This window comes from Fringilla coelebs (genome assembly GCF_963513975.1).
Source record: "Fringilla coelebs genome assembly, chromosome: 1".
Taxonomy (NCBI): domain Eukaryota; kingdom Metazoa; phylum Chordata; class Aves; order Passeriformes; family Fringillidae; genus Fringilla; species Fringilla coelebs.
Genome location: NC_140028.1, coordinates 23,138,275 through 23,164,085, shown reverse-complemented (window position 1 = coordinate 23,164,085; position 25,811 = coordinate 23,138,275). Strand labels below are relative to the sequence as shown.

At 41.6% G+C, this 25,811-nt stretch overlaps 1 protein-coding gene across 1 annotated transcript in view; it reads right to left on the bottom strand.

Annotated features, from left to right (window-relative positions):
- Positions 1-585: 585 nt before the first annotated feature.
- The window catches only part of NIPAL2 (NIPA like domain containing 2), a gene marked incomplete at its 5' end in the record, with an annotated part of 50,229 nt that continues 25,003 nt past the window's right edge, over positions 586-25,811 (bottom strand). Inside the window, 8 exons of the mRNA XM_084221999.1 lie at positions 586-735; positions 1,047-1,141; positions 2,449-2,512; positions 4,310-4,398; positions 6,739-6,874; positions 10,747-10,843; positions 17,434-17,555; positions 19,532-19,591. Of these exons, the coding sequence (XP_084078125.1) occupies positions 641-735; positions 1,047-1,141; positions 2,449-2,512; positions 4,310-4,398; positions 6,739-6,874; positions 10,747-10,843; positions 17,434-17,555; positions 19,532-19,591 (758 nt within the window). The 3' untranslated portion in view covers positions 586-640. The remainder of the gene's footprint in view (positions 736-1,046; positions 1,142-2,448; positions 2,513-4,309; positions 4,399-6,738; positions 6,875-10,746; positions 10,844-17,433; positions 17,556-19,531; positions 19,592-25,811) is intronic.

The window sequence follows — 25,811 nt, the reverse complement described above, 5'->3', positions numbered from 1 at the left end:
TGTCCCTGTGCCTCTCTGTTCATGGCAAATACGACCTTCTCCCTGCTCACACAGGGACTGATTTCCTTGGAGGGTAAGAGAATCAATCTGATGGCAGGAGATAATCAGGATTCTACATCCAATACAAAATTCTTTTTGTATTTTAGTAGACACAATTCTATTTGTGTCTACTTCATATATACTTACAGTTTTGGCACCTGAACAGGAAGGGAAGGGTTTAAAAGGGATTACATATATAGCAGAATACTTTGAAATCACTAACAAAAATTTTAATTTCTCACATTTGTCTTTAAACATTTACACAGATCTGAGGGGCTCCAAAGGGGAATTTTTATAATCTTGTTCTGTGCTCATTGCAATTAGAAGCAATTAAAACTCTAAAAATGTCCTCAAGAGGCATTGATACTCAGAGAATATTGAATTTTATTAATGGTTATTTGGTTTTTGTTAAGGCTTCCTTTATCTTTAGGATTCATTTGGTACAATCATAGGATAAATTAATTAGGAATAAATAATACTATGACTCATCAACATACAGGAGTTCAATGTATACTTGAATATGTTCAATAAAAAGTTTGTGACTGCTCCTTGTTCCAGCGGTGCTCCTCCTGTTAATTGGCATGTAAAGTGCTTTCTTCTTTCAGCTTTGCCTTTTCACCAAGCCATCTTCCTTATTCAGTGTGCCATAGCATGAACAGTGAGAATCTGGTTGTATTTTGCCTGTCAGTTTTTGTCCTAAGGAAATGTGGTGAGAGAAGGAAAAAACAACAACTTTGTGAAGAATTTTAATGAAGCAAATTCCCCCCCAATCCATCATTTAAACATTCTTTGCTCCAGTAATCATTGTTTTCATTTGACTGGTTGTAACAATAGCTTGGAAAAACCCTGAAAAATTCTTTGAAAAATCTGTTGGGAACAGGAATAGAAATTAAGTGAACAGTATATTTATTAAATATGACTAGAGCACATTTGTGACTCAATTCTCCTAGGTCATCCCATTATCTGATACCTCATTTAAACAGAGACAGAAAAAAAGCCCTACTTACCAGGAATATGTCCACAGTCAATAAAAGGAATTTGTAAACGTTCCTCTTTTTTACTTTTTGCAATTATAATCACACCAAGGAAAGACAGGAGACACCTGCAAAATAACAGTGGCACAGTATCATTAGAAACAGTTCATGTATCTGAGATGAGAATTTCTTTCCATGTTTCTTTTTCAAGGACTTCCAAACCCAAGTTGCTGAGTTTATAAAGAAACACTTCTTCCTGGCAGCTCTGTAAATTTATTTTGGGCTTCTTTCAGTCTAGTTTTGCCTCCTGAAGCTTTATTATCAGTTCCAAAGACTCCACAGCCAAAATTACACTTCCAGCAATATATACCTAATCAGATGCCTGTGGGTGTGAGACCTCAACATTTGAATCCCTGAGCAAATCTTCACAGAGCATCCAAGCGAGCGTTCTAGCGTGTGCAATTTCATTAACAACTCAGTCTGGCTGCGGACAGTCGACATCTCCGTTGTTTTTCTTGTTTGATTGTGTGTCTCAGGGGCAGGCTGTGAGCCAGGAGAAGGGAAAAGCTGCTATGGCTGGACACATCTTCTCTCTGCTGTGTGTTGGACACACAACCCCTAACTCCTAGCTGCCAAGTACATGGTTGCTCATCTCCTTTTTTGTGTCTTTTCCGGCAGTCAGACAAGAGAGCGGCTGTGTGCACCTACTCCAGCCCAACTGCAGCAGATGAAGCTGTCTGTAGCTACCAGCCCCATTTATTTGACTGCACTGTGTGCAAGACCCTTCCAGCAGTTCTAGGAGACCTTTTAAACATTTTGTGCCCGTTTATAATAACTGTCACCTCTCCCAAAAGTTGTTGTGGTGCTGATACCCAGGTTTCTGCTCTCACAACACCTAGGCCATTCTTCAAAAAGATATTTGGCATGCTCTGAATTTTTCTGCAGGCACACTGTGTCTTTCTTGACACAGGCAGATGGGGGAGAGTTATTACAGTACTGCCTTGTAGGCGAGCAGCTCATAGAATTGCCCATGCCTAGGGGCAGAAGAACCAGCCAGACACACCAGTGGATGGTAACATGGGAGGAGATGTCTCACAGCTGTAAAAGCACCCCCTATAATTCGATATTTGGTGGAGAGCAGTGACTTCTCCTTCCTGCTGAAGGAACGGATGATGCTGGTTTTTCATTCCATCATGAGATTAGTAGTTCACAAGTGTCTCACATTTTTACATATTTGGATTCAAAACCAGGCCTCCAAAGTCCCAAAGCACAGACATCAATCTTTCCTTTAATGTTTTTTTTATCCTACTATAATGGCTATTCCATAATACTTTAATAACAAGGCGGTTTCTTCTTACTGAGAAGAGAAGAGATTGCACAAGGCAACGCTGTTTCAGTACAAACCTCAGAGCAGATTTTAGGCCGATACACTCACCCGAACAGAAACATGAACACGCTCAGTAAAGCTGCACTTTGGAATTCCCGATAAAATATGACCCCTGGAATGTGACAGAAACAAGAATTGCAGATCTTGACTGGCTTCCAAGTGATATGAATTACAGCTGGGAGGGTCAGGAGAAGTGTCACGCTTAAACGGAGCAAAAATAAATCCCAAATAAGGTACTGATACACATTGTGATGTGTTCACTTTATGTCTTATATTCCATAATCTAGGCTTTCTCAAGGTACTGCATAGGACTGGAGAAGATTTAGTCAATCAGGCTGGAACACTGCTGGGTTAGTAATTGCACAGATGCACGTATCTTTTGCGTTGTCAGCAACAATTTCTGTGCAGGTCAAACTCGAGGTCTCACTCACAAGCAGTGACAGAGCAATACAGCTAAGAGGTTCTTCATGGACTTCGTTAAGCTACTCCAGCAGACCATGTGGACATCTTAACTCCAATTGGGAACAGATTTTCAATAACTAACCGTGTCCCTGATGTTTACACCAAGTGAAGGGCTCCAGCGGCCAAGTTTGCCAAATCTTTCTGGCTGAAGGGATCACTAGCTCTTTCTGGTCGCCCCTCTTCCAGGAATTAGCACCTCTGTAGTGGAGGTGACAGAACCAGATGTGTATCTGGATCTCAGCTGCCCCTATTAACAGCCAAGTGTATTAGCTTTAAGGCACTGATGAGCACAGCTTTGCTTAGCAATGCCAGTGGGACCCAGTGCAGCTGAAGTGTGACTGTGTCTTCAAAGGCTGTAACTGGGGATGGGGAATCCTGACACCGGGCACCTTCCACGAGCACCCCAGCAAGATTCAGCAGAGGCTGCTTTTCTAAGCCCTGCACTGGTTTAACTAACCTGGTGCAAATGCATGTGTATCCACTCTCAAAGCTATTAAGCCATTCCTGAATAGGTACTTGATCTTATAAGGAGGCACCAGGCCAAATTCCCCATATGGTCAAAGGAACACAACCCCCTTTTGGCACAAATTCCTTCTCAGTCACAAAGTGTAGGTCTCTTCTAACACAGGTGTTGAGGCAATCTGTGCATGAAGCTAACTCCCCTTCTCATTAATGGCAGCTCTGCATGAGAAACTCCTGCACAGCAATGACAGGAAAGCCCCCAGCGTGTGTTAAAATGAGTCATAAATGTTCTAACAACATGATCATTTTGGCTCATTGCTGATACAGCATCTTAGTCGTCCTCCCAGCTCATGTTCTTACGCTGCACACCATTTCCAAGATTTGCAGTCCCTCTTTAACAATGCTGAGTTCAAAGTTCTCACCCAGAATAAAATGTTAAATGCTTAAAAAGTTTTTGTAGTCGTTTTATTTCCTTCACTTAACCCAGAATTCCACCTTCTGAAATGGAATATACGCTAACTACTATGAAGCACAGCTGGTTGTCATTTGAGTAGTTTGCCAGGCTGTTAAAATTACTCTACCAGTTTGTATAGAGAGAGACTGGTGTGCACATGGTAAATGCATTTACTGGATGTCAGTATGAGGCTAGGATAAATGCAGGTACTTCTAGTAAGCCAGCAAGGTACAGTGAATCACACATAATCTATTCTGGAAAGGTTAGAATTTGATTATTTTTATAGAATTATAGAATGATTTGGGTTGGGATGAACCTTAGAGATTATATAGCTCTAACACCCTACCATTTATTTTGTTTCAGAAGTTGTGAACTTTATTATTTTTCAGAATTTAAACATCTATGACTTAGGAAAAATTATTTCTGTGAAGACAAATATGACTGGTTCAGGTTTCTATTCACAGGGTTCCTGTTCTTGAAAACCTGATGTTTAAAAAATCTTTCTGTAGAGGAAGAAGGTCAGAAACAAACCTGAAATGATGGCACTGGTGGTGAATAACACAAAATTAATGGGAACAACCACTGTTGCTTCATACAGATGCATTGCTTGATTCAAGAACCTGAAAGATAAGCATTAATGTATCTCATGCCCACTGGAAGTTCCTTGCACTTTAAGTCAGGTTAAGCCACTTCTTGTCAGTTTAACAATAAGAGTGACCATTTCTTACCACAACAGCAAGCAGCCCTGGGCAGCATACACATATTGAATTTACTTTCTGGTTTTGACTCTGCAGAGTACAAAGGAATAGGTGAAAGCAAGAAGGTTGGCATGGATTCTTCTGGCCACAGGCTTTCAATTGACATATTTTTGAAGCATTGCTGGAAAAATTTTGTCTGCTACAGATAAGGGAGGAATGCTGGGGTATTATTGCTTATGATCTGCACTGGTTCTTGGAAGCAGTGCTGCCTGCAAGCTGCCAGGGACAAGTTGCTCTAATTCAAACAGGTTGTGTAAGGGTACATTGGCATCATGGACATGAACATGTGAGTTCTTGTAGGAACTGTTTCACTTTGCTGAAGTCCACATTGCTGCTACTGCTCAACCCAGCTTGGCTGAAGCACCTATGTGTATGTTCATCCATGCAATCACACCCCAGAAACACTGTCCTGCAGGGAAAGTCCAGGAAGGTGGCTTCAAGCTCCTTGGGCTGGAAACTCTCTGCCCTGCTCTTCAGAAAGGCAACATGACCTCTCAGCAGAACCATGAGCAAGAGTGTGCAGGGCCACAGGAGCGTGCACTGCACACAGACCTGCAGGACTGAGACACTGGCCATGGAGCAGCTTGCACAATCTGCAAAAAGGCAAAGCAGTTAACCCGCTTGTGCAGAGACCACAGCTCTCAACATTCACCCACAGAGCGATGAATCATGAGCTGACATCATGGATGCACCTGTAGATAGTCTGTTATGTGAATGGTCATTTCAGAGAGAAAAATCAGGAGTCTGCAGACTACATTCAAGCCTGTAAAAAGAACCACACTTGAACATTTCACTGGTGCAATATATGCACACAGTAAAAATCCGAGCTTGGATCTGTTTTAGCCATTAAAATAATTGCGTGGTTATTTTAGCAACTGTTGAACAGTCTCCATGGTGCTTTAAAAATAAAGAAATCCTACATATCCACAGGATAGTCAGGATTTTGAAGTCATTGAAAACACCTCATTATTTTCTCCCATTTGCAACAAACTTGGTCACGGGGACTAAAACAGTGATAGCAAGGCCCGGGGTTGGATCCAGGAGATTGTTGCAGCACAGGCTGTTCTCAGCTAATGAATGACAGTCATATAAAATGAGAGAGAAAACAAATAAAATGAAAAATTGAGACTGACAGCACTGTCCTTGTTAGAAAATGCATCCAAAAGAGTAGAGAAAAAGGTATGCTGAGCCCGGGGAATGAAATGGGCACATTTCAGTTCTGCTTTAATTTCGGCCAGCAAAAGAAAGAAAAAAAATTACAAGATGGAGAGGTTAATTCAGCAGCTTCTTATTTACCAAGCTCTTATTTCCTATTGTAAATGCCCAGAGCTGTTCTCCCAGCGAAGACAAGCTGGATGTAAATCACTTTATAATCTGTTACAGGGGAGTTCCTGAGTCAGCCGTGGAGAGTCAGTGCATAATAATGCATGGACTTTCTGATTCCACATGGGAATGGTATGTTCTGCCATGAAAAAGCTGGGTTGGCTTTTCTACCGGAAAATAATCATGCAAGTAACTACTCAGGCTCACACTGGAGCAGTCTAGATGAGATTACTGAAGGCTGCTATCAGCACCAGAAGCAGAGGGACAGGCAGAAAGGGAACAGCCTCTGTTCAGCTGCAAGACATATTTTACCATGCTGCCACCCCCAGCAATCTGCAAAGGCAGCATAAACCAATCACTTCACAGACCAGAGGCCTGCAGGGGAAACTTAAAAGGTACAGTCATGCAGGAGAGCAAAGTGCACCATGCAGATTTAACAGAGGCAGGGAGAAAGTTGGGGTAACCTCTCTTCTTCAGTCTGATTAGGGCCATAAACCTGGGGAACAGACATGGATAATGAGGCTAATCATGGTCATTTCACTATTCAGCAATAAAGATTTCTAAAAGTAACCCCCAAATGACTACATAAGCAAAAATTTCACTTGGTGTCTTAAGACTTGTGCCAAAACTAGACAAGTAAATTTGGGAAGACCTTGTTGAAGGTGATAATGACAGGAAGTGGTGTCCATAACAATCAATTAAGAAATAAAATTTAAATAAACAATACAACCAGCTGGAGGCAATTTATACATCTGTCAAAGCTCTGCCAGAATTTGTTGCTTTAATTTGCAACTTGTATCTGGAATCATTATCAGTACTAAATAAAACTGTCAGATAAAACATGTATGAAGGTTTGTAGGTAAGTAGAATCTTACTTACTTGATTTGGAAAGCACAAGAAGTTGCCATTAAAACAATCATGATATAGAAAACGGAGTGAGTTAGCTGCATTTTCCCCTTCACAGAAAGTGCTATCATGCTGGACACAGCCTTAACAGCAATGACAGTCAGTGATGCTGAAAGGGAAGGGAAGAGATTAGCAGGGCAGGACTCAGATTAGCACTTCAGTGCATCAGTCAGGGAGGACAAGGATCCAGGCCAGAGCCACAGGACTGATCACTTAAAATAAGACTGAGGAAGGACTTGGGCACCTATAACCAGTGTATGATTTGATAAATGCTTGCTCAGCTACTGTCTAAGCTCAGTGGCCTTAGATCCAAGTATGCTTTGTGTTTGGCCTTTAAGTCTTTTTAGCACACTGGACTCCCAGTGGAAGGTGGTACAACAGCCTCCACATCTTCCACACATACTTCATTTAGCTCCACATACTTTATTTAGCTAATTTGGAGCCCATGTTACAGTATTCTGGAGACATCTGAGAGGTCTGGCTATCTGTTCAAAGCATAGGATGCCTCTTTATAGCAGCCTGCATGTGTCACTGGTAGCCTCAAATAACTCATCATCCTCAGGATTTCTCTTCTGAAACAGGAGCTGCACAAAGTTGACTTCTGGGATCACATCCCAAAGCACCTAACTCTCCCCATGCATTATATATATGGAGAGCAGACAAATACAGGGGTCTGCACTTCATTTCAAGAGCCAGGCTCGTGAGACCATTCACTGGATTTATCCCACAGTATTTCAGTAGTGCACTGTCAATCCATTTAATCACTATCATTGTATCACCACAAACAAATTTCAGACAGCAGGCAATGGTTTTTATACATGTCGCCAGTTCAGAGAGGTTTTGCAAGAGAAATCTTTCAGAAAAGGGGCTGAGAGTTTAGGTAAGAGTTACTTTAGATTTCCTTTTGGAGCTCTTGGTTTGTGGACCCAAGAAGTCTGTGATTGCTGCAAGTGAAATGTAACAAATTCAAAAAACCCTAAAAAATGCAGGAGTCAGGCTGCAGAGGTGACCTTTGAAGAAAGGTAATTAACTGTCAGGAGCACCATCCCCCAGCTGAGATCCAGTTCCACCCTGGTGCAGAGCTGAGGAGTGTTGGATTTCAGGGGGCTGATTCATCCTCCTGTAACACTCAGATTGGCAAGGAGACCCGTGCTGTGCAAAAGGTTCAGGCCAAAGGTTGGGAGAAAAGGAGGGGGAAGAAGAATGAATGCAGGTTTGTGTTGTGGGTTTGATTGCAAGCATTTTTCTTAGAGAAAGTCCAAAAGTTCAGGGGGAGTTTAAGAGTTGCATACATCCTATGATGATCCTGTTCATCACCACGAAATTCACTGTTTTCATAACAACCTTTTCCCCCAGCACTTCACTTCTTTCTCTGTAATGGAAACAGGTGAAGTGCTTTAACAAAGACAGCTGTAAAACTGAGCAGAGGTCAAACACTGGCCTGCAGTGGTGCAAATGCTATGACACAAAGTCAAAAATACACTCAAGCCCCAACAAGACATCAACATAAAACTGAGATTTGCACCCTAACGTGGGGAAGTCATTATGTTAAAAGAACACTTACAGGTAAAAATTAGTATTTGGAATTGTCATGCTAAGGATAAAGATTGCTATTTTTTTTTTTTCTGATGAAAGGCCAGTTTCCATGCCTTAAAATTTTAACAAGACAGAAATTAAAGCACCAGGGGGCTTGGTTGGTTTTTATTCTTTGAGAAGTGAAATTACCTTTTTCATTAAAGTAACTCCAAAACAAGTTTCAAACCCAGGAGTTGTTTTCTCTCAGAATGACCTCCCCTCAAAGCTAGTGTGACAAACGATGTCACTTTCCAGCTGTTAGGGCAGAAACCTCTGAAATCTCAATATGATCTGAAATGTTTCCCCCAAACCTATGATAACTGAGTATATACATGAGGTAAGATGATTCTCACCAAATGAATCTGCAGAGTTGTACTAAGCAAAACTTCATCAGATTTTGTGACCACCCCTGTATTTTCTTGATGGTGAAAGTAGCTTGAATATACAGTGAAACACAAGGCTGCCCTCTCCGTAAAGAAACCTTTCCACTTTAATTTACATCTGGATGAACACTCCACAGGACTGTATCACCTTCCGTGAGCAGGCAGGGCCTTGCAAGGGCAGTGCCTGTTTCACACAGCTGGGAGCAAAATTTTTCAATTTTTCAAGCCCCTCCATCACTTCACTCAGCAGAAAGGTCAGGGACCAACCAGAGTGCTCCAAGGGCAGATTTGTGGGGACTGCCAGGCTCCAGGACAGCTGCAGGAACCACAGTCAGATGCAGTTTGTGTTTCGTGCTCAAGGGAAACGTCACTATTTCAGAAGGTCCCGTGAACCAGGATTTGCTTGTTTGTGTCTTTTTGAACAGAGCAGAAACAATGACACATTTTTCCTCAGGTTGCATAAGCTCACAAAAAAAACCCCTCAGCAGCCCCCAGCTGAAAATGTACTTTTGGTTGGTTGCAGCCAGAGCAGCGGACCGCAGTCAGCGCCTGCCAGGGCGCGGGTTTGCAGCATCCTCTGCCCTGGGGATGGCAGGACAGGGGCAGAGGCAGCAGGGCTGGCCAGACCCACTGCCCAGCTCTCCAGGGCTTGCCTGGGACAGCACCACGGTGGGCCAGCCCACAACTGCAGCAGGGATGGGGAGGAGCACATCTGGAAACCTTCAGGCTTCCAGTTATGCAGGAGGAGGAGCTGGACCCGGTCCAGGAGTGGCTGGACCTTCACTCAGGAGTGCACAGCGCTCCACGCTCCTCAGTGCCAAAGCTCCAAGGCTCTGTGCTAGGAGCTGGGGGAGAGCCACACTCACACTGCCCTCCTCCAAACAACAGCAGTCAGACCAAAGGCTCTGGGGGCTCTTCCATCCCTGCCTCATGCAGACAGCAAGGAAATCCTGCAATGCTTCTGCAGAGCTACAGATCCTAATACTCCTAGGGCTGGGAAACCTACGTAGGAAGACTGTCCCCAAAAAGTTGTTCTGAAAATCTGAGTTTTTCAGCTAAGAAACCACTCAGGGTTTTCTATCCCGAAGGAAGGGAGTTGATAAATATGTGAGGGTTTTTACATTCAATTAAATCCAATTTTGTACTTGGCAAACTTTAGTGAAATTCTATTTTATCAAAAACCCTCCATTAGAAATGCAAGACTTTGCAGACTGATACATTCATCCACTGAAATCAGAGAAAAAATAGCCTTTGACTTCAGTGGCACCTTTCACTTCAACCAAAGACTTGTGTCCCATGAGGGTTTCACAGAGAAATGACAGGACAAGGACAGGAGAATTTGTGACACAGGGTGGCTTGTTATAACCCTGCAAGCATAGGAGCTTTAGAGATGAGCTCCTGACATTTCTCAAAATGGATTAAAGTTTAACTTTACTGAAAGATGTTGAAAAATTATCTCCTGTATTTTCCCTGGTTATTGATTGTGGTGACAATGATAGAAAACAAACTTCAGTGGCCCACTGAGTTCTTGTTCTTCTTCAGGAAAGGTGGTAAAATATGAAACGTTGCAAATGCAAGTAGTCATAGATAATTAGAAGTTGCTGTACAAAGCATATCACTGCATTTGTTTACAGAGCACTTAGAAGGTCTTCAGCTGCTCTGTTTTAGACAACTGATTTTCACAGCCTGCTCTCCAAAACAAAGTTTTGGATAGTTCACTTTCCCAGGATCAAAACCTCAAGTGTTATTTAAAACAAGTTTCAGAACACCATTGCACATAGCATATTAATTTGAGGGTATCTGTAAAAAGAAATAGCCCCAGCAATAAGCATAGAAACTATGTTTAAAAATCAGCTTTTCTCTTCAAAAAGAGACCCCAGTAAAAATAATGTGAAATGTTTCAATGATTCTTCTTCAGCACACTGCTTTGAAATGGCTCTAATCTAAAGTGTCTGGAGAGATGGAGTGACAAGGAATTATCAAGTAACAGACAGGAACATTAAAGTGAATAATATGTTCTTACCCAGTAGAGCTACCATCATTAACAAAACCATGATGTGTTTCACAGCCTTTCTTTTGTAAAAATAGAGGAGAATGCAGAATATTAGAATTTCTAAAATCTGAAAATAAAAGAAAAGAAAGTTAGAGCTGTGAAACTATCTAAAGAGCGTTTCATTCAAAGTCTTTGAGATGTCACATTCATTTTTGCTGCTCTATATGTTCAAAGAAAGAATGGCTTTATAAAATATCTTCAGCTAAAAAATTACTATTGACAGTTGACTGAGCTATCAAACAACTGTTGTCATTTATCTTTCCTGTTATAGCTAAAGTTAAACTTTGAGCATTTTTTTTGTCTTCAGTTTTTCGTTTTGTGCTTCTATCTATATTTTGTCACTGGTAATATTAAGAATACTTTTTTTAACACGAGAGCAAAGGTACCAATATTTATCACTAAATAATAATACTTAAACAGAAACCCTGTCTATAATTCCTATGGAGTAAAGTACCTAGCTAAAGCAAGAGCAATCTCTCCTTCTAGCTATAGTATTCCTAATGTCACTCACTCTTTGTGATGTGCAAGCTTATTTTTGTTACCCTCTTTGCCCTTCTCACCACTCCTACTAAAAACTCCCCTCAAGACTTTGTCTGAATTTTCTGCCATACATCATAAGGAGGAAAGCATTTATTTCATGTGGTAGTTCTCAAATCCCAGGTACCTGCCAGGACCTTACCTTGAAAAGCTCAATGACACAGTAGCAAACCCCACTATTGGACAAGTTGAGGTGCTGAAGCAGCTCCACCTACACCATGCATGGTCCAGTTTTGCTCCTTAATAACATGTGACAGCTAAATGACAGGTAAATTTACTGACTTCCTGTTCTTGTGTCTCTGCAGATTCCCTCAGTAACTCTTACATGGGTAGCATGGGTATTTTGCCACCTACCCAGAGGGGTTGCCCAAATACCCCTCTGTGTCTAAAGAGCAGAGCCAGTGCAAGGGCCATAGAGCTGCTGTGAAGCCCAGAATGAAAGCAGGAGGGATGCACCTCTGCACTAAGGGGTGCTCAGAAGCCTGGTAGCCTTAGAAACAGCATGAAGATGGACAAGTTCATTTGTGCATGACAGAAAGTAATCAAATGAGAAATAAGGAAATAAGACAGAAAATGAGATTGTCATCATGACTGAATCTCATTATTGTTATTTTTTGCCAACAAAGCAAATCATAGAAACACCTGTTAATGTCCTTGATTTTGTCACCAGCACTCTATTTTATGTTTTATAATGCCACTTCACTCATAAACCAACAGCCACCATAAGGCAGCACTAGACTCAAAAGCACCCTGGTGTTGTGCTGATGAAATTTCCAGAGAGGCAACTGAACAGTTACCAGTGATGGTTATATAATGTAAGCAGCCTATTTCTCATTTTGGAGAGTGACTGCAGCAGGAAAGCTGTCAGCCCTGCCCAGTTCCTGAAATTCTCTGCCACACATACCCTCCCCAATTCAGTAGTGTTTAAAAATATTAACAGAACATAATTATACTTTAATTCAATTTCTATTTACCTTCACATGGATGCCTTGCTCCCAAAGACAACCAAGAGGCAGTTGCATTTCAAAACATGAAGAACACAAATTTGGATTTTATACCACCTTTCTTTAAAAAATGTCAAAATATTTGTGACAAGATTAGAAAAAACAAAACAACAAAGTTGAGGGGGAGGGGGTGTTTCCTTGGTGTTTGTTTGTTTTTCAAATGTGTTGAATAGAATAAAGCATTTGGCTGTGGGTTAATAAAAAAACCCAACCAAACAAAACAAAAAACCCGGATTACCAGGCTAATCCTAATTGAATAATCTTTGCAATCTCTTGTGAAGTGCTGGTCTCATCTTCCTCCAGACTGATGTCCCTCCCCACCAGGCTTGTACCCAGAGATGAAAACTTGGCTACCAGCTGGGGGAAAAGAGATTTTTGCCTCAGTCTCACAGTGAGTAACTCGGCCAGCCTCTCCAGCTTTATTCAACAGTGCAACACCGGGTAAGTCTAAATCAGGAACCAAGGCACAAGAAATGTCAGGATCTGCAGACTGGTGAGTTCATCTTGGCCTCCCTGTTGAAAACTATGTGTGGTTTTGAAGGGACTTGAGAGAAGAAGTAAAGGTGGCATCTTTGCTTTTTGTGCCGCTGCCAAATACCTCTTAGGGCCAGAGGGAATATCACAGGATCAGGCTGCAACTACAGCAGCCACCAGGTCGCTCATTTGCTGTTCTGGCAGGGAACAACTGGTAACAGAACAATAGAAACTTACTGTGCTAAGTAAATATTCCCCACTCAGAAAGGTGCCCATGTTAAGAAAGGAGTCTCAGAGCTGTCCTAGGTATCCTCTTCCATGACACACTGTTCCAGATTTCAAGGCAAGATGTATTCTATTGCCATCTGTATGGCAGTTGTCTGGTGTCAAGTGGGCAATGCTCCTTATCTCTCTTCCTGAGTGATCATAATCAACAGGGGGACATCTGCTGATAAGGGGCTATTGAATGTCACCACATGACTGATAAGAACTATAGCATCCCATTGTGAGATGCTCTGCCCAGAGGGAGGAGCCAAGCAGTGCCATGCAGATATAACCTGCAAGGTTCTGACACCAAGACAGCCTTTGCTCCACTGGACTCCCCAGAGGAACAGCAGCTGCTTCTACTTCCACAGATCTGTGGAGGAAGAATACACCCCTTTCCTACAGGATCCCTGTTCCAACAGAACCACGCCTGACACTCCAGGAGGACTGCAGCCCCTTTTCCAACTGGACTGCTACCAACACCCTGACCCACAGGTTGTGTCAGGTTGTGTTCTGACTCTGACAGTGTTGTTCTGGTGTATTGCATTGTTTTATTTTATCATTTTATATTTTTTCCCTTCCCTATTAAAGAACTGTTATTTCCTGCTCCCATGTTTTTTGCCTAAGAGCCCCTTATGCATACCAATTCGGAGGGGTGGGTTTGCATTCTCCATTTCAGGGGAGGCTCCTGCCTCCTTTAACAGGCACATGTCTTTCCAAACCAAGACACACACCAGTTCACAGGATGCTGGGACTGGGACTGGGCCATGACACCAGGTAACAGCACCGTGAGCTCTGCTTCCCTCACCAGTGCCAACCTGAGCACCAGCCGCTCTTCCAGAGCCTTGGGGTGGTTACCACAGGATGTGCAGAAACCCAGGAGACAGCCCTACTGCAGGCAGCTGCACCTGCACTGATTCATTCTATATCCTCCAGGCAATCACAGAGAGGGAAGCACCATCACCTGTCCTGACACTGAGATTTCACACTATGCACAAACAATCATCCAAAAACAAGCCAAGGGACAGTCACCGGCTCAAACTGTTTCATCACAGCAACTCTGTCATTCCACTCCCTCTTCCACCTCAGTCCAGCCCCCTGACTGGCAGGTAGTGCCAAGCAGCCCCAGCTTTGACCTGAAGCAGGTCACCATAGCTGGCTCTGTCCATCAGCCTTCTGTTGGTCCTCATCGTTTCATCATCTCTTCTCTTGCTAAAGCTACAATAAAGCTCCACTGTCATCTCCTCCTGCTAAAAGCAAACCAACCCACCAACAAGACACATCTGAAAGGAAACAGCCAAGAAAAATAATCAAAAGGACACTGGAGTCCCTGATGGCAGCTCTGGGACGGATGCACAGGTCTGTGTGCATGGCCACCTCTACCTCCTGGGGAAGCCCCAAGAGCAGCCACGGTGTAGGGCCAGAGATGGCAGTCCTGTGGCCAAACCTAGGGAGATAAATGATGTTTGCTTTTCAGGGCTGCTGTTCAAGTTTACTCAGCTCTGTCAAGTCTCACATACCAAGCTGGAAACCCAAACAATTAGCTCTCAGTGCTGCCCAGCAGCCTAACTATTCTTCCATGGTTCTCTGCCACTTGGTGACCCACAATGTCATCTTTAATCAGAAGGCAAGGGAGGGTCTGTGACAATTAAGTTACACTGCAAGCAGAGTCTACAGCTCCTAAAAGGGCCTCACACAGCTGGGGTGCCCCAGCTGCTGCCTAATATTGTCTTCTGAGAACTACCCAAAACAGTCCTTAGTCTCATCACTGATAGCTGTGGTAGTGGTAAAAATCAAGTCCAGGAAGGGCATCGATTATATCAGCTTCACATACTCTGTTTAGAGGAAATGAAGGAACTGTACCTGCTTACAATCATCTTTGCTATTACAACTAATCTCTACTGAGGTCTCCTCAAGCCCACATATCACCAACACTTTTTAATGATCATGTTTTCCATGTTTCTAAGCTCTACCAGAAGGCACAAGAGACCACATTGGCTGCCTCAAAGGCTTTTCTGGCATACACAGGATGGTCTTCTGGGCACTTCACAAGAAAGGCAGAAGTGGTTTGAACCTGATTTTGCAGAGATTAAATATTAACAACCCAATTCTTACTATGCTTCTGTTTAGGGAAACCTAACAGCTTCATCTATGATTTACGTCTTCTTTAGAGATTCCAAGTGCACATAAGCAAAAGAGAAAAAAACCAAGCTAGGGTAGTCATTCTTGCTCAGACATAATTATGCTGCTGCAGAGTCTCAGAAGGTGACTCAAAGTTGTCTTGTGGGAATTAGAGGCTACTTCTGCAGAATATACCAGTGGAGTGCCACATGGGGATGGTTTACCACCCACAGAGAACATTTTGTACCTTTGGAGCTTTGTATTTCTCAGCAGACCTCACTTTGGGGCTACTTTTAGAAAGATTGTTGGACTGCATTGCACTTCTGTACTGTGTCCTCATTGTATATTTATACTGGAAATTCTGCAGCTTCTGCTGCACTTTTTTATATCTCAACAGCCAACCTATGCTAGGCATTTTACGACCAGTTTTGAAGAGCTTGTTCCCTGCCCAAAGAGAATGTTTACAGCAGGATTTGCTTGATCTTCCAGCAGCATACCACGGTAATCAGGCTGAATACTCAGTCTCTTGTGGAGCCTTTTGCTTGTCCCCTTCCTTTGATCAGAGGAAGCTCAACACAGAGGATCCCATGGAACAGAAGGAACACGTAAAGTTTGATACATTGTTGAGCCAAGATTTGCTGTGTATTTGCTCCATCCTTTCCTACAGCCTATGCTATACATGCAGAATTAGATGCTGGCTGAGGTAGGGCAAAAAAATAAGAGGAGAAATGAAGTTCAGAGGTTACCTTCTGCCTCCTCACAATGTCTCCCAAGAACAATACAGCAGAGTCTTCCTACACATTCAATTGTATTCTTGAAAACCTGTCCTGAAATTAACTAAAAAAAGTCCTCAGGTGGGGAAAAGCCCTTTTCCAGGAACCTGTTGTTTTCAAGAAAATGTGAATGGTATATCACACAGAAATTTCTGGTGTCGCTGAGTGTGATAGGGAGCTTTCTCTCTCCACCATTTCTACACAAAATGTGAATCAACAATTTTAAATCAGTATCTAAAATGTCAGTGGAACTGCATGGTAGAGGGCGATATTCAGTAGAAAAGAAAGAGCATTGATATCCCTGTTTTTAACTCCCTCCTCTTACTCTGCTGATTGCATGGATTTCTTGAAGCTCTTGTAGATGTTGAAGCTATCCTTACTGGGTACCCCAAAACTCTTGGGTATTGCCTTCTCTACATGTTGTGAGTTATACAGCATGAATACAAATTTTTTCCCCCAAACTGAATCAACATCTTCCAGGATCTTCTAAAGGGCACAAAAAAATTGAAAGAGAGTTTAAAATGCACAGCAAATTGAAAGAGAGGATCAATGTGTTTTCTGGTAGCATGTGATTTGTGTTTAATCAGTACTTAATGGATAGTTAGATGCATGTAAAGTCTGCAAGTTGGCTAAAAGATTAAGGTCCTTAAACTGCCTCCTCAGTGGCTTTCTAACTGAGATTCCTACTAAGAAAAGCCTGAGCACTAAGAATCTAACTTGAGTGAGTCCCTATTCTGGGAAATAGTAACTGCTTCTGAAGGTCCTATATTGCATATTCTACATTCAGCTGGAGGAAAACATTTTCAGCTTTCCAGGGGAAAAGAGGGACAGAAATTCATCCTACTCACTCTAGTCTTGTTCCTGATCTTAATTAAATACATCAAAGAAGATATACGGTGTTTGAACTTTGTTTAAAGATACTTTAATCAAAGTGGTATTTTTGTATTTGAATTGTATCTCAGGTTCATAATAACCTAACTAGCAGCGAAGTAGGCCACCCCTTCACATCTCAGCTCCATACAAAGCTCCTTTCAGCCAGAGAATAAAACACAGTGATATGAAAGACAAAAAGCAGGACCAAGAACATAGATAGCCTGATTTTTAAAAGCACAATTCCACCACATTCCAGAAAAGCCCTGAAACTTAGACGTAGAGGCAGACAGAGTGGTATGAACACATATATAGGAAATTGAAACAGTGCTAATATTTAGGTTTTCCCTCAAGTTCCCCAAATATCAAAATCTTTCCACTCTTGTTAATCCTGCACAATTATGGCTTTCCATTGACATGAAGTTAAAAATTATCTTTTGTTGCTGCATATTTTCAGTTTGGATTCAGTAGATGATGAGGGACATTCTCTCCTTTGAAACTCACACAATTTATCTTCAGGAGAAGTTTTTCTACCACTAATTCATTCACTGCTATAAAAAGCCCAGTAACCCCAGTTTTTCTGATTAAGGGAGTAGTATGAACCAGATACTCACTGAATATACCAAAAAAGGCCAGCTCACTAAGTAATTCTGCACCTGTCTTGCTGTGAGCTCTTGAGGTACATTTGGAGCAAATGTGACCAACAAGTATATCCCTGTTATTGTCAGCGTTCCTCCTTTAAAGAAAAGGACATGTTACTTTGGCAATACAGTATTTGGTCATCATGGTTATACTTGACTTCCATCTGATTAGGAAATAGTTTCTAGAAGAAAATTTAAGTCAATTTAAACAGATCTATACTTAGGCAATTAGACTGCCTTGTGTTTGTGGTCTTATCTAGTCTGATTTTTATTAAAGACTCAAAGAATTTTGGAAATGTGAAAAAAAGTTGTCAGTAAAACCATCTGAATTTGGGTTCCAACTCAACAGCACATTTTCAAATACTGTCAATTCTAAACCCTAGTGTGTGACAAAGGAGAACTAATCCTTTGTATTTCCCCCAGGCACAAAGTTCATCACACAAACTTAGCCTAAACTGAAAAGACAAGTTTCCTACTAGTGCAGTCAGTTAGATCATTAACCAGTGTAAATAAACATGACTCTGCCGAAGTCAGTGTGGCCACAGAGATCTGCACCAGCCACTGACCTGCCCTGGAGGCATCAGATGCAACACACATGTGCCAGTCCAGGGCTCAAGTGAAGCTGTCCTAGGGCCAACATCCTGGCTGCTCCCTGTTGTATTTGCAGATCTACGAACTGTTCTATAAAAGGATGATTTGCAATAGACTGTTCAGGCACTAGGCTGCCAGGGCCCCATTTCAAGGTTGAACTTGCATTATTATGCTTTTAATAAAAATCTGCAAGTTCTGCCTTGTGGACATCTGCCTGTGACAAACACAGATGTTCACTGAAGTATCAAGATAGAAGAGAGATGATCCTAAGATCATAAACTGTATTGGATTAAGGAAGATATTAGCTAGTCCATTTTTCTTCAAGTAATCTTTAAAATTCTTGGTAAACCTATAAATCGGTGAGGAATGCAAGGCTCAGGAATACAAAACAAAGCACATCCGGAGGGCTTTGTTGGCACTGCTATCTCAAACAGCTCCCTTGGAAAAGCAGAGCTGTGTTATATTTATGTTCTTGCAAAACCATCACCATATTTCCCATCATACAGCTCATTCTTATGGAATGTAGCAACATTGTTAAATCCATCTTGCAAAGTCAAACTCACAGAAATAAAATAAATCAGCTGAACACCAGTTAAAGCAACACACAGTGTTTAAGGCCATAAGGGAAACATGATCAGTGAAGGGAGGGGGGGGGTTTGAATTTAGCAGCTGAGCTGGCAAACTTGGATTCCAAACCTAAATAAATCGTATATAGTATTCCTGGAACGACACTGAACAGATCTCTCCAACACATTCATGAGAACAGCTGTCCTCACTACAGTTTGGACAATCAAGCCTAGATGTTAGGAACCCTCAGAAATATCAGGTGCCTTGCATCAGGTGCACTGTCCCAGTTGAGAAGGCTTGGTGTAAAGCCCAAACACTGAAACCTGCTTTTCTCTCACTATTACTGTGTTCAAGGTGGGCAGTCTTGATATGCAAAAAATCTTGGACACAGACAAAAAGTCGACAGGCTTATACAGTGAAGACCACATTTCCCAACTGAACACTTGACAATATGATTATTTGTTTTTTTAAGTGATAAAACTAAAACCAAAGGGAAGTTATCACTTTAAATTGAGCTTGAATTTTTGTGCAATAGTTATGCAGTAGGAAAAAATATCTTATATTTGAATAAGTAACTCAATAACTTCCCTGATTTTATTAATTCTGTGTTGTACTCATAAAGATAATACTAAAGACAACCTCAGAGACAAAAATAGAAAATGAAAATAAATTTGAGCAATAAGGGCACATAAAGAATGAGTTATGCTTGTAAGAGCAAACGATTTGGAAATACAATCTTTTCCTCACGCACTGAAGATTCTCTCCCTTTTTATCACTTTTTCCCAATTTTGAAAGTATCTGCCTCGAAACTCTTGCATGGGAAAGTGGGAGTGTGAAGGTGGGGGGCTGCGTGAGAGTTACAGCTTGCTAAGCATATGGCAGCACACGTCTAAATTAGCAAATGCTTACTTACCCAATATATCAGCAGTCCTCATGGTCTTCTTTAGGAAAAAGACAGAAATAAAGGCACTACCTAGAATAGATATATAAAGACCTTTATATATATACATATATTTTTTAGAATATCAAGTGCTATAGCAAAAACCTGCCCTGGGACAAGTTTAAATATATCTCATGGGCGTTGTTGTTGCAGCATACCGTGATACAAACAGCCAGCAGTCCACTCCTGCAAGCCACCAAAACTCGCTTTCTGTAAGACTTCACATGTATCCAGCAGGCTCTTATGTGGCTGAAAAAATGCAATGCCATTCTTATTTCCCACACAGGGACACTGCTTCCACTGCTCTGATTCAGTCATATGTGGAAATGTCAGGAAAACTGGGCACTGATCAACCTCACTGTTTCACTGCCCATTTGGCTACCAAGTCACCGTATGGACTTGCTCAAGGCAAGTTGCATGATAGAGCAATAAAACTCTGCTTCTTTAGTCTTCAATGTATTAGAGACTTATAAGAAAAGTAGCAGCAGTAGAACTGAGTAGAGGAAAGCCACTGCAAGAACATAGTATTTAGTATGATCCAAGGGGTCCTGATGGCTGCAGACAAACAGGGAGAAAACCTCACACACTCACGGGAGCACTGTCCATGGTTTTTCACAGTGACTTGCTCTGAGGAAGGAGAAAACTGGAAGTGAGTCCCAGAAATGATTTCCTGTTTTCTGGGAAACACTTTCTCTTGTTCAGCTCTTGCATCTGACCTCTGCCTGCTCCTAGTCCTGCATCCTCAGGATGGGCAGCAGTGGGGAGATGAGCAGCAGCAGCGGTTGGGGCAGGTTTTGTGGTTAGCAGCTCAGTGTGGACACGTGCTAGAGAGGAAGGAAGGGCTTTGAACTTAGGATGGATGAGACTGAGAGACATGGCTCTGTCCCAGCACACAACATCTACCTCTAAAAGGAAGAAAAAGAGGCTGGATAAAAGAGATGAATAAAGTCCTCTGTGAGAAGAGCATCAGCATTGTTAGATTCATTCAGAAACCTCAAGAAAGACTGCTCAGTGAAGGAACACATTGAACCAGTCATGGGATGCTTGATACAAGAGCTCTCTACTTGTCTACAGCATGGTTTATTCTTGAAATAACAGTTCAATAATTTTACAACTATCTTTGACTCTTTATCTCTGTTGTCCTTATGGAAAACCTAACTCATGGTTAGCCAGTAGATGTTCTCTAGAAAAATCTAGAGAGGTTCATACCAAGAGACAAACAGAGAACTGGAATTCAGCATCAGGCCTCTGTTTTCCAGTCAGTAGAAAATCAGATAGAGCAGAAGCCATAAAATTAAACTGTGGCAAGAGTGATGAGGATCTGTGCAAACAAGTAAGCACAATAAAAGGATCTTCAACTGAAAATGCCTCACTCAAATTAGGTTGCCTGAAATGGTTTTCTTTATTCAATTTTTCAGTGATGACTTTGCTGGAGTGAAGACACTGATGGTATCCAGGCAACACTGGTAATAGCAGAGCTAGGCTTAGAAAAAAAGGGACAAAAACCAGTAAAGAAGCAGCAGCTTCCAAGATAATGCAGGAATTAATTACTGCTCTGCCTCCCTGCTCTCATAGCTTTTACAAATCCCACCTCAAACCACTCACCTAGATAGTCTCTGTCACAGCAAAGAGCTGCTGCTTAAAGGACTGATACCTCAGGGATTTTTTTTTGCTGTTCTTTTTGTTTCTTTGTTTGTTTTGAGTACTCCATGTCTGGACTCTCTGCCTTCAGCAGAGGTCTAGTAAATGCAATTCCACTGCTGGCATCCAATTTGAGGCAAGATGAGTTATGCCCAAATGTCAACTTCTGGGGATCACAACCTCTGAGGCTGCCAGTGGGCACAAGGAGTTGCTGGAATGCAGCCAGGTAATGAAACTTGTGCCTCTGCTTTAATAATGCATTCAAATGCAGCAAGCCCTGTCTCCAGAGATAGCTGGTATTGCACCAGAGATCATGAGCCTAACAAAATCTATGTATAATTAATACTCCATGATGTAGAGTAATATGTAGGGGAATCTAAAAATAGGAGAGGTTTTAAGAGCACATATTAGACCATCTGGGAGTAGAGAAAAAGCTGCAGTAGGAAGAGAAATGAGTGAGACCCGGGAGACACCCTGAACACAAAACACAACTGTCTCTGGGGTAGGCTGCCAATGCTCCAGCTGCATTCAAGTGAAGAAGAAAAGGAAATGGGGTAGATGTAAGAGAATAAGCAGAGAACAGTTGCACAGACCTGAAGAGATGCTAGATCAGTTTGCAAGGCTTCTGATTAGTCATGTACATATTTTAATTTTACTTTTGTTAGTTTTCTGGGGTCTGAGCTCCCAGGTTTGACCTTGGAATAGTCTTCCATATTCTTTGGTTTTCGAGGTAGGCTTTAATCAGATTAAAGCAAAGAATCCCAGAGCTGATTGTCTTGTTGCAGATGGGTCAGGGAGGAGGAGTACAAAAGGAGCCCTGGGAATGCAGGCTGGTGTTTGCCAGTTTTGCCTTCTGCTGGCTTTGCAGCCTTTTCTGGGTGGCAAGACAAATGACAGACATCAAAGTGTCCCCCAGGAGCCCAGTGAGAAATCCACAGCCCTCCCAGCTGCTCTGCTCCTGTTCCTTGGCCCCTGTGTGCTCCCAGTTACAGCCCTGGTGCACTCAGTTGCCCAAGGCATTACAGTTTAAGGCCAACACACTGTGCCAAGAGGCCAACACACGCTCTCTGCTCTCCTCTCCTCTCTGCTGGGTGCCCGCCAAGCTGATCCTGCTTTGAGCAGGAGGTTGGGTGAGGCACCTCCTGGGGTTCCTTCTGACCTGAGTTCTCCTAGGACTCGTGGGCTCTTTGCAGGAGAGTAATTGGCATCCAGAGGCTGATAACTAGGCCTACCAGATATATGAATATAAGCCCTTCCTGTATCCCAAATTCAGTTCTTACAGGCAGACCTGCTGAAACTCCCCAGACTCTCCTCTTCTTTCCTACCCTCCCTCAGACCACAGGTGAGGTGTCTTGCATCTTCCCACCTCTCCTCCTCTCTACCAGTGATGTTATACCCCTGTACTTTCCTCCTAGCCTCCTTCCCCTTGATTTCACCCCATCACCACAGTGTAAATTTAATTCCCTACCACTCAGCCCAGATTTTTCCTTTCCCATGCCAGACTTCTTTTGCTCTTCCTCCACAGAAGCTATGCTTCCTCCTCCTCCACCATTATACTGATGTGAGAAATAAACTATTTAACATTATGTTTCAGTCTGTAACTGAATAAACTGAGGAACTTGGGCAATTGCTGTGCTGAAAAGAATGAATACATCTTTGCAATTTTTTTGTTTTGTTTACTTCTTTTTTTAAAAAGAAACATCGTTATAGAGATGGAGATCTGTGTCAAAATGAGGAATAGTTTTCTTCTTGTTGTTTTTTGGTTTGGTTTTGTGGGGGTTTTTTTGTTTTTTTTAATTGGTTAGCAATAGAATACAACAATACAGAAACCCAGACGAAAAATCACGTCAAAGCTGGCAGTAGCTCGGGAACAAAACAAGCAATTGATCATTGTTCTGAAGCCTCACTGGTTTTGAACCACTGTCTTTGGGAATGCAACACATGGACAGCCCTAGGCCTGGATTATCAGCCTTGAAGTCATCAAGGCATCCCTGGCATCTGAGAAGACTTGTGTACTTCTGGGTGAATCAGAATAAATTTTTAGCTTTTTCACTAATCATTAAGGTAGAACTTCCAAAAGTAGGCAGAGATCCAACTCCCATTCCCAGTGACAATGGTAGTCTGCTAGATGAAGAGAAGGGCAGAAAATCTGTGAGATGATCTGTTAAGGACTAAAATCACAGAACCAGCACATCCTAGGGTAATCCTGGAGTTTGTTTCATGCCTTGATTGCATGCTTGTATTAATATCCATAATTTGAGAAGTAAATAGGTCCTGTAAAATGCTTGTATCTATACAAGAAAGCTTTTCTTAATGCTCATGAAACTCAAATGGAAAATATGATTTGACACTATATCAAAATCATGATAAATAAAAACTGTTGGGTGGAAAAGGGAGGAAAAGGGTTTGTTCAGAAGCTTAATTGTTATCTAAAAATCTTCATCACATAAACCAGGCTGGTTTACATTCATTATTGAATGATCATATATTCACATATATTGAATGAATGCGTATTCATTGCAGCATGTGAACTTCAATGTAAATTGAAAAAAATTGTTAAAAATTTGAGGTTTTTTATGGTATGCAATTAAGTGACTTGAGGAAGGTCTGTAATGGTGCTCCACATAGCTCAGTCAGCTGCTCATTCTCTTAGGAGAGTGATCATTTACAATTATCTCCATATGTAGGTTTTCTCCAGCACAAATAGAAATAAAGAGCAGTGTGATGTGTGGGTTCTGCCACTAGCAGACAATGAATGGTGAGAATCCAGCTCACAAAATAACTCCTCTGCTTCCTAGACATGAAAGCTGCAGTTAGGATGGGTTGTGTTTGTTTCTTTAAGAAAGGGATAATACACAACAGAAGTAAAAGATAGAAAACACATAATGATTCATGGTATGTATTCTGTGTATTTTGTCCAATCCAGCCATAAAAAACTGTGTGTGTGCATGATTTATTTTTCCTATGCATAACTATTTCACTGTAATTCACTATTAAACTGTTTTCCTAATACTCCAGCCATTTATGAATATGATCTTTTTATCTCTTGTTTTTACTGTCTAATCTTACACCAAATAGTTTTTGTAACAACTGTTCATAACTTCAAATATTATTATATTCTTTCTTTTCAATTCCTAGATGAGCTTTATGCCCTATTTAAAAGATTAGTGCTCTCCTTATAAATGCAAAGACTGCTTGCACTACTGTCTTCTCCAACAGTTGAAAAAAAATCCATAAAATTTCATATTTGCTTTAAATGTTCATTCTCTTAAGCTTAACAGATTCAGTCAGGTAAAGGCATTTAAACTCACCCATGCAGAAGAGCACTTCACCAGTGGTCTGGATGAAATACCAAGGGAAGAGAACTAGATACCATTCAAAGGCTGTTGCACCTCTCTCTGGTTGTGCAACAATTTTTCACTTTGAGACCGAGCATTTACTCTGTATTATGCAACTTAAGGGTGTGCTTCCATCTAACCAAGCAGTTTGAGTTGACCCAGTTGATTTTGCCCTAAACCATTTGAGCAGTGCTCAGGCTATGAGGATGCAGTTGCTGGCAGTCACATTCCAAGATGTGACCTCAGAGGATGTTTTACATGAACAGACCCTCAGCCTGTCTTCCAAGCTGAAGTGATTCAGGACTTGAAGATGCTTCAATCCATCCCCAAACACAAGCTATTATGGTCTGCCACGGAGTCAGGAAAATCTGGAGAGATGATGTGTTACATAGTGCATTTAATTGCTGCAGCTCAAATGACACCTGGGAACAAATTCATTACATCAAATTGCCTTCTAAAACCTACTCTTAGTTTATATGATGGATATTAATGCTCCACTGAACACAAAGAAAGACATTACAGATACCTCTTGACAGCTGTCTTGCACACTGAACCTGTAACATTTCTAACATGATCAAAGATTAGTACTGGAAAAGTGGTGAACAAAACATGAAACGTTTTTCCCCATCTGAGAAACTGCTCAAAAGAGAGACCATTAAGGTGAGCTTAATTCTGGAACCTGGATTATAGGACATACACACCATACACATTGCAGAGAGAAGGAAAAACCCAGAATAGCCTTTTTCTGCTTTTTCTAGATAAGTACAAATAAAGTATTTTAAAGAAGAGTTTAGTGAATGTTTCCTAGATATCATTAGTAAAAGAGGCCTCAGAATTCCAAGTTCTTGGGCCACAAAGATGTTATATTACAGTGAGTGAGAGAAATCAATTTCTACAAGAGTACCTGAGAATCTTCCTACCTCAGGAATATAACCTTCCTGAGGCTGAAGCCCCCCACTGCTGTTTACAAGGAACATATAAAAATGCAAAGGGATCTTAACAATGTCAGGCTAGGTGAGGCAAGTGTGGAACAACTCCCCACAGAATAGTGAACACTGCAGAAGAAATGGTCTCCAGTGCCACTGACCTTTCCTCGCCTTTTCCATCCCCAAGTCATTTCTGCAGGCAAAAGCAAGATGATGAGCTAAAAACCACTGCAACCTAAAATTACCCAAGCTACGTGAAACACATGAGTTTTACTTTTTAAGTATAGAAAGTTTCTTAATGATCACATCAAACATGTATTACTCCTCCACTTTTAAATTAAAAATTTA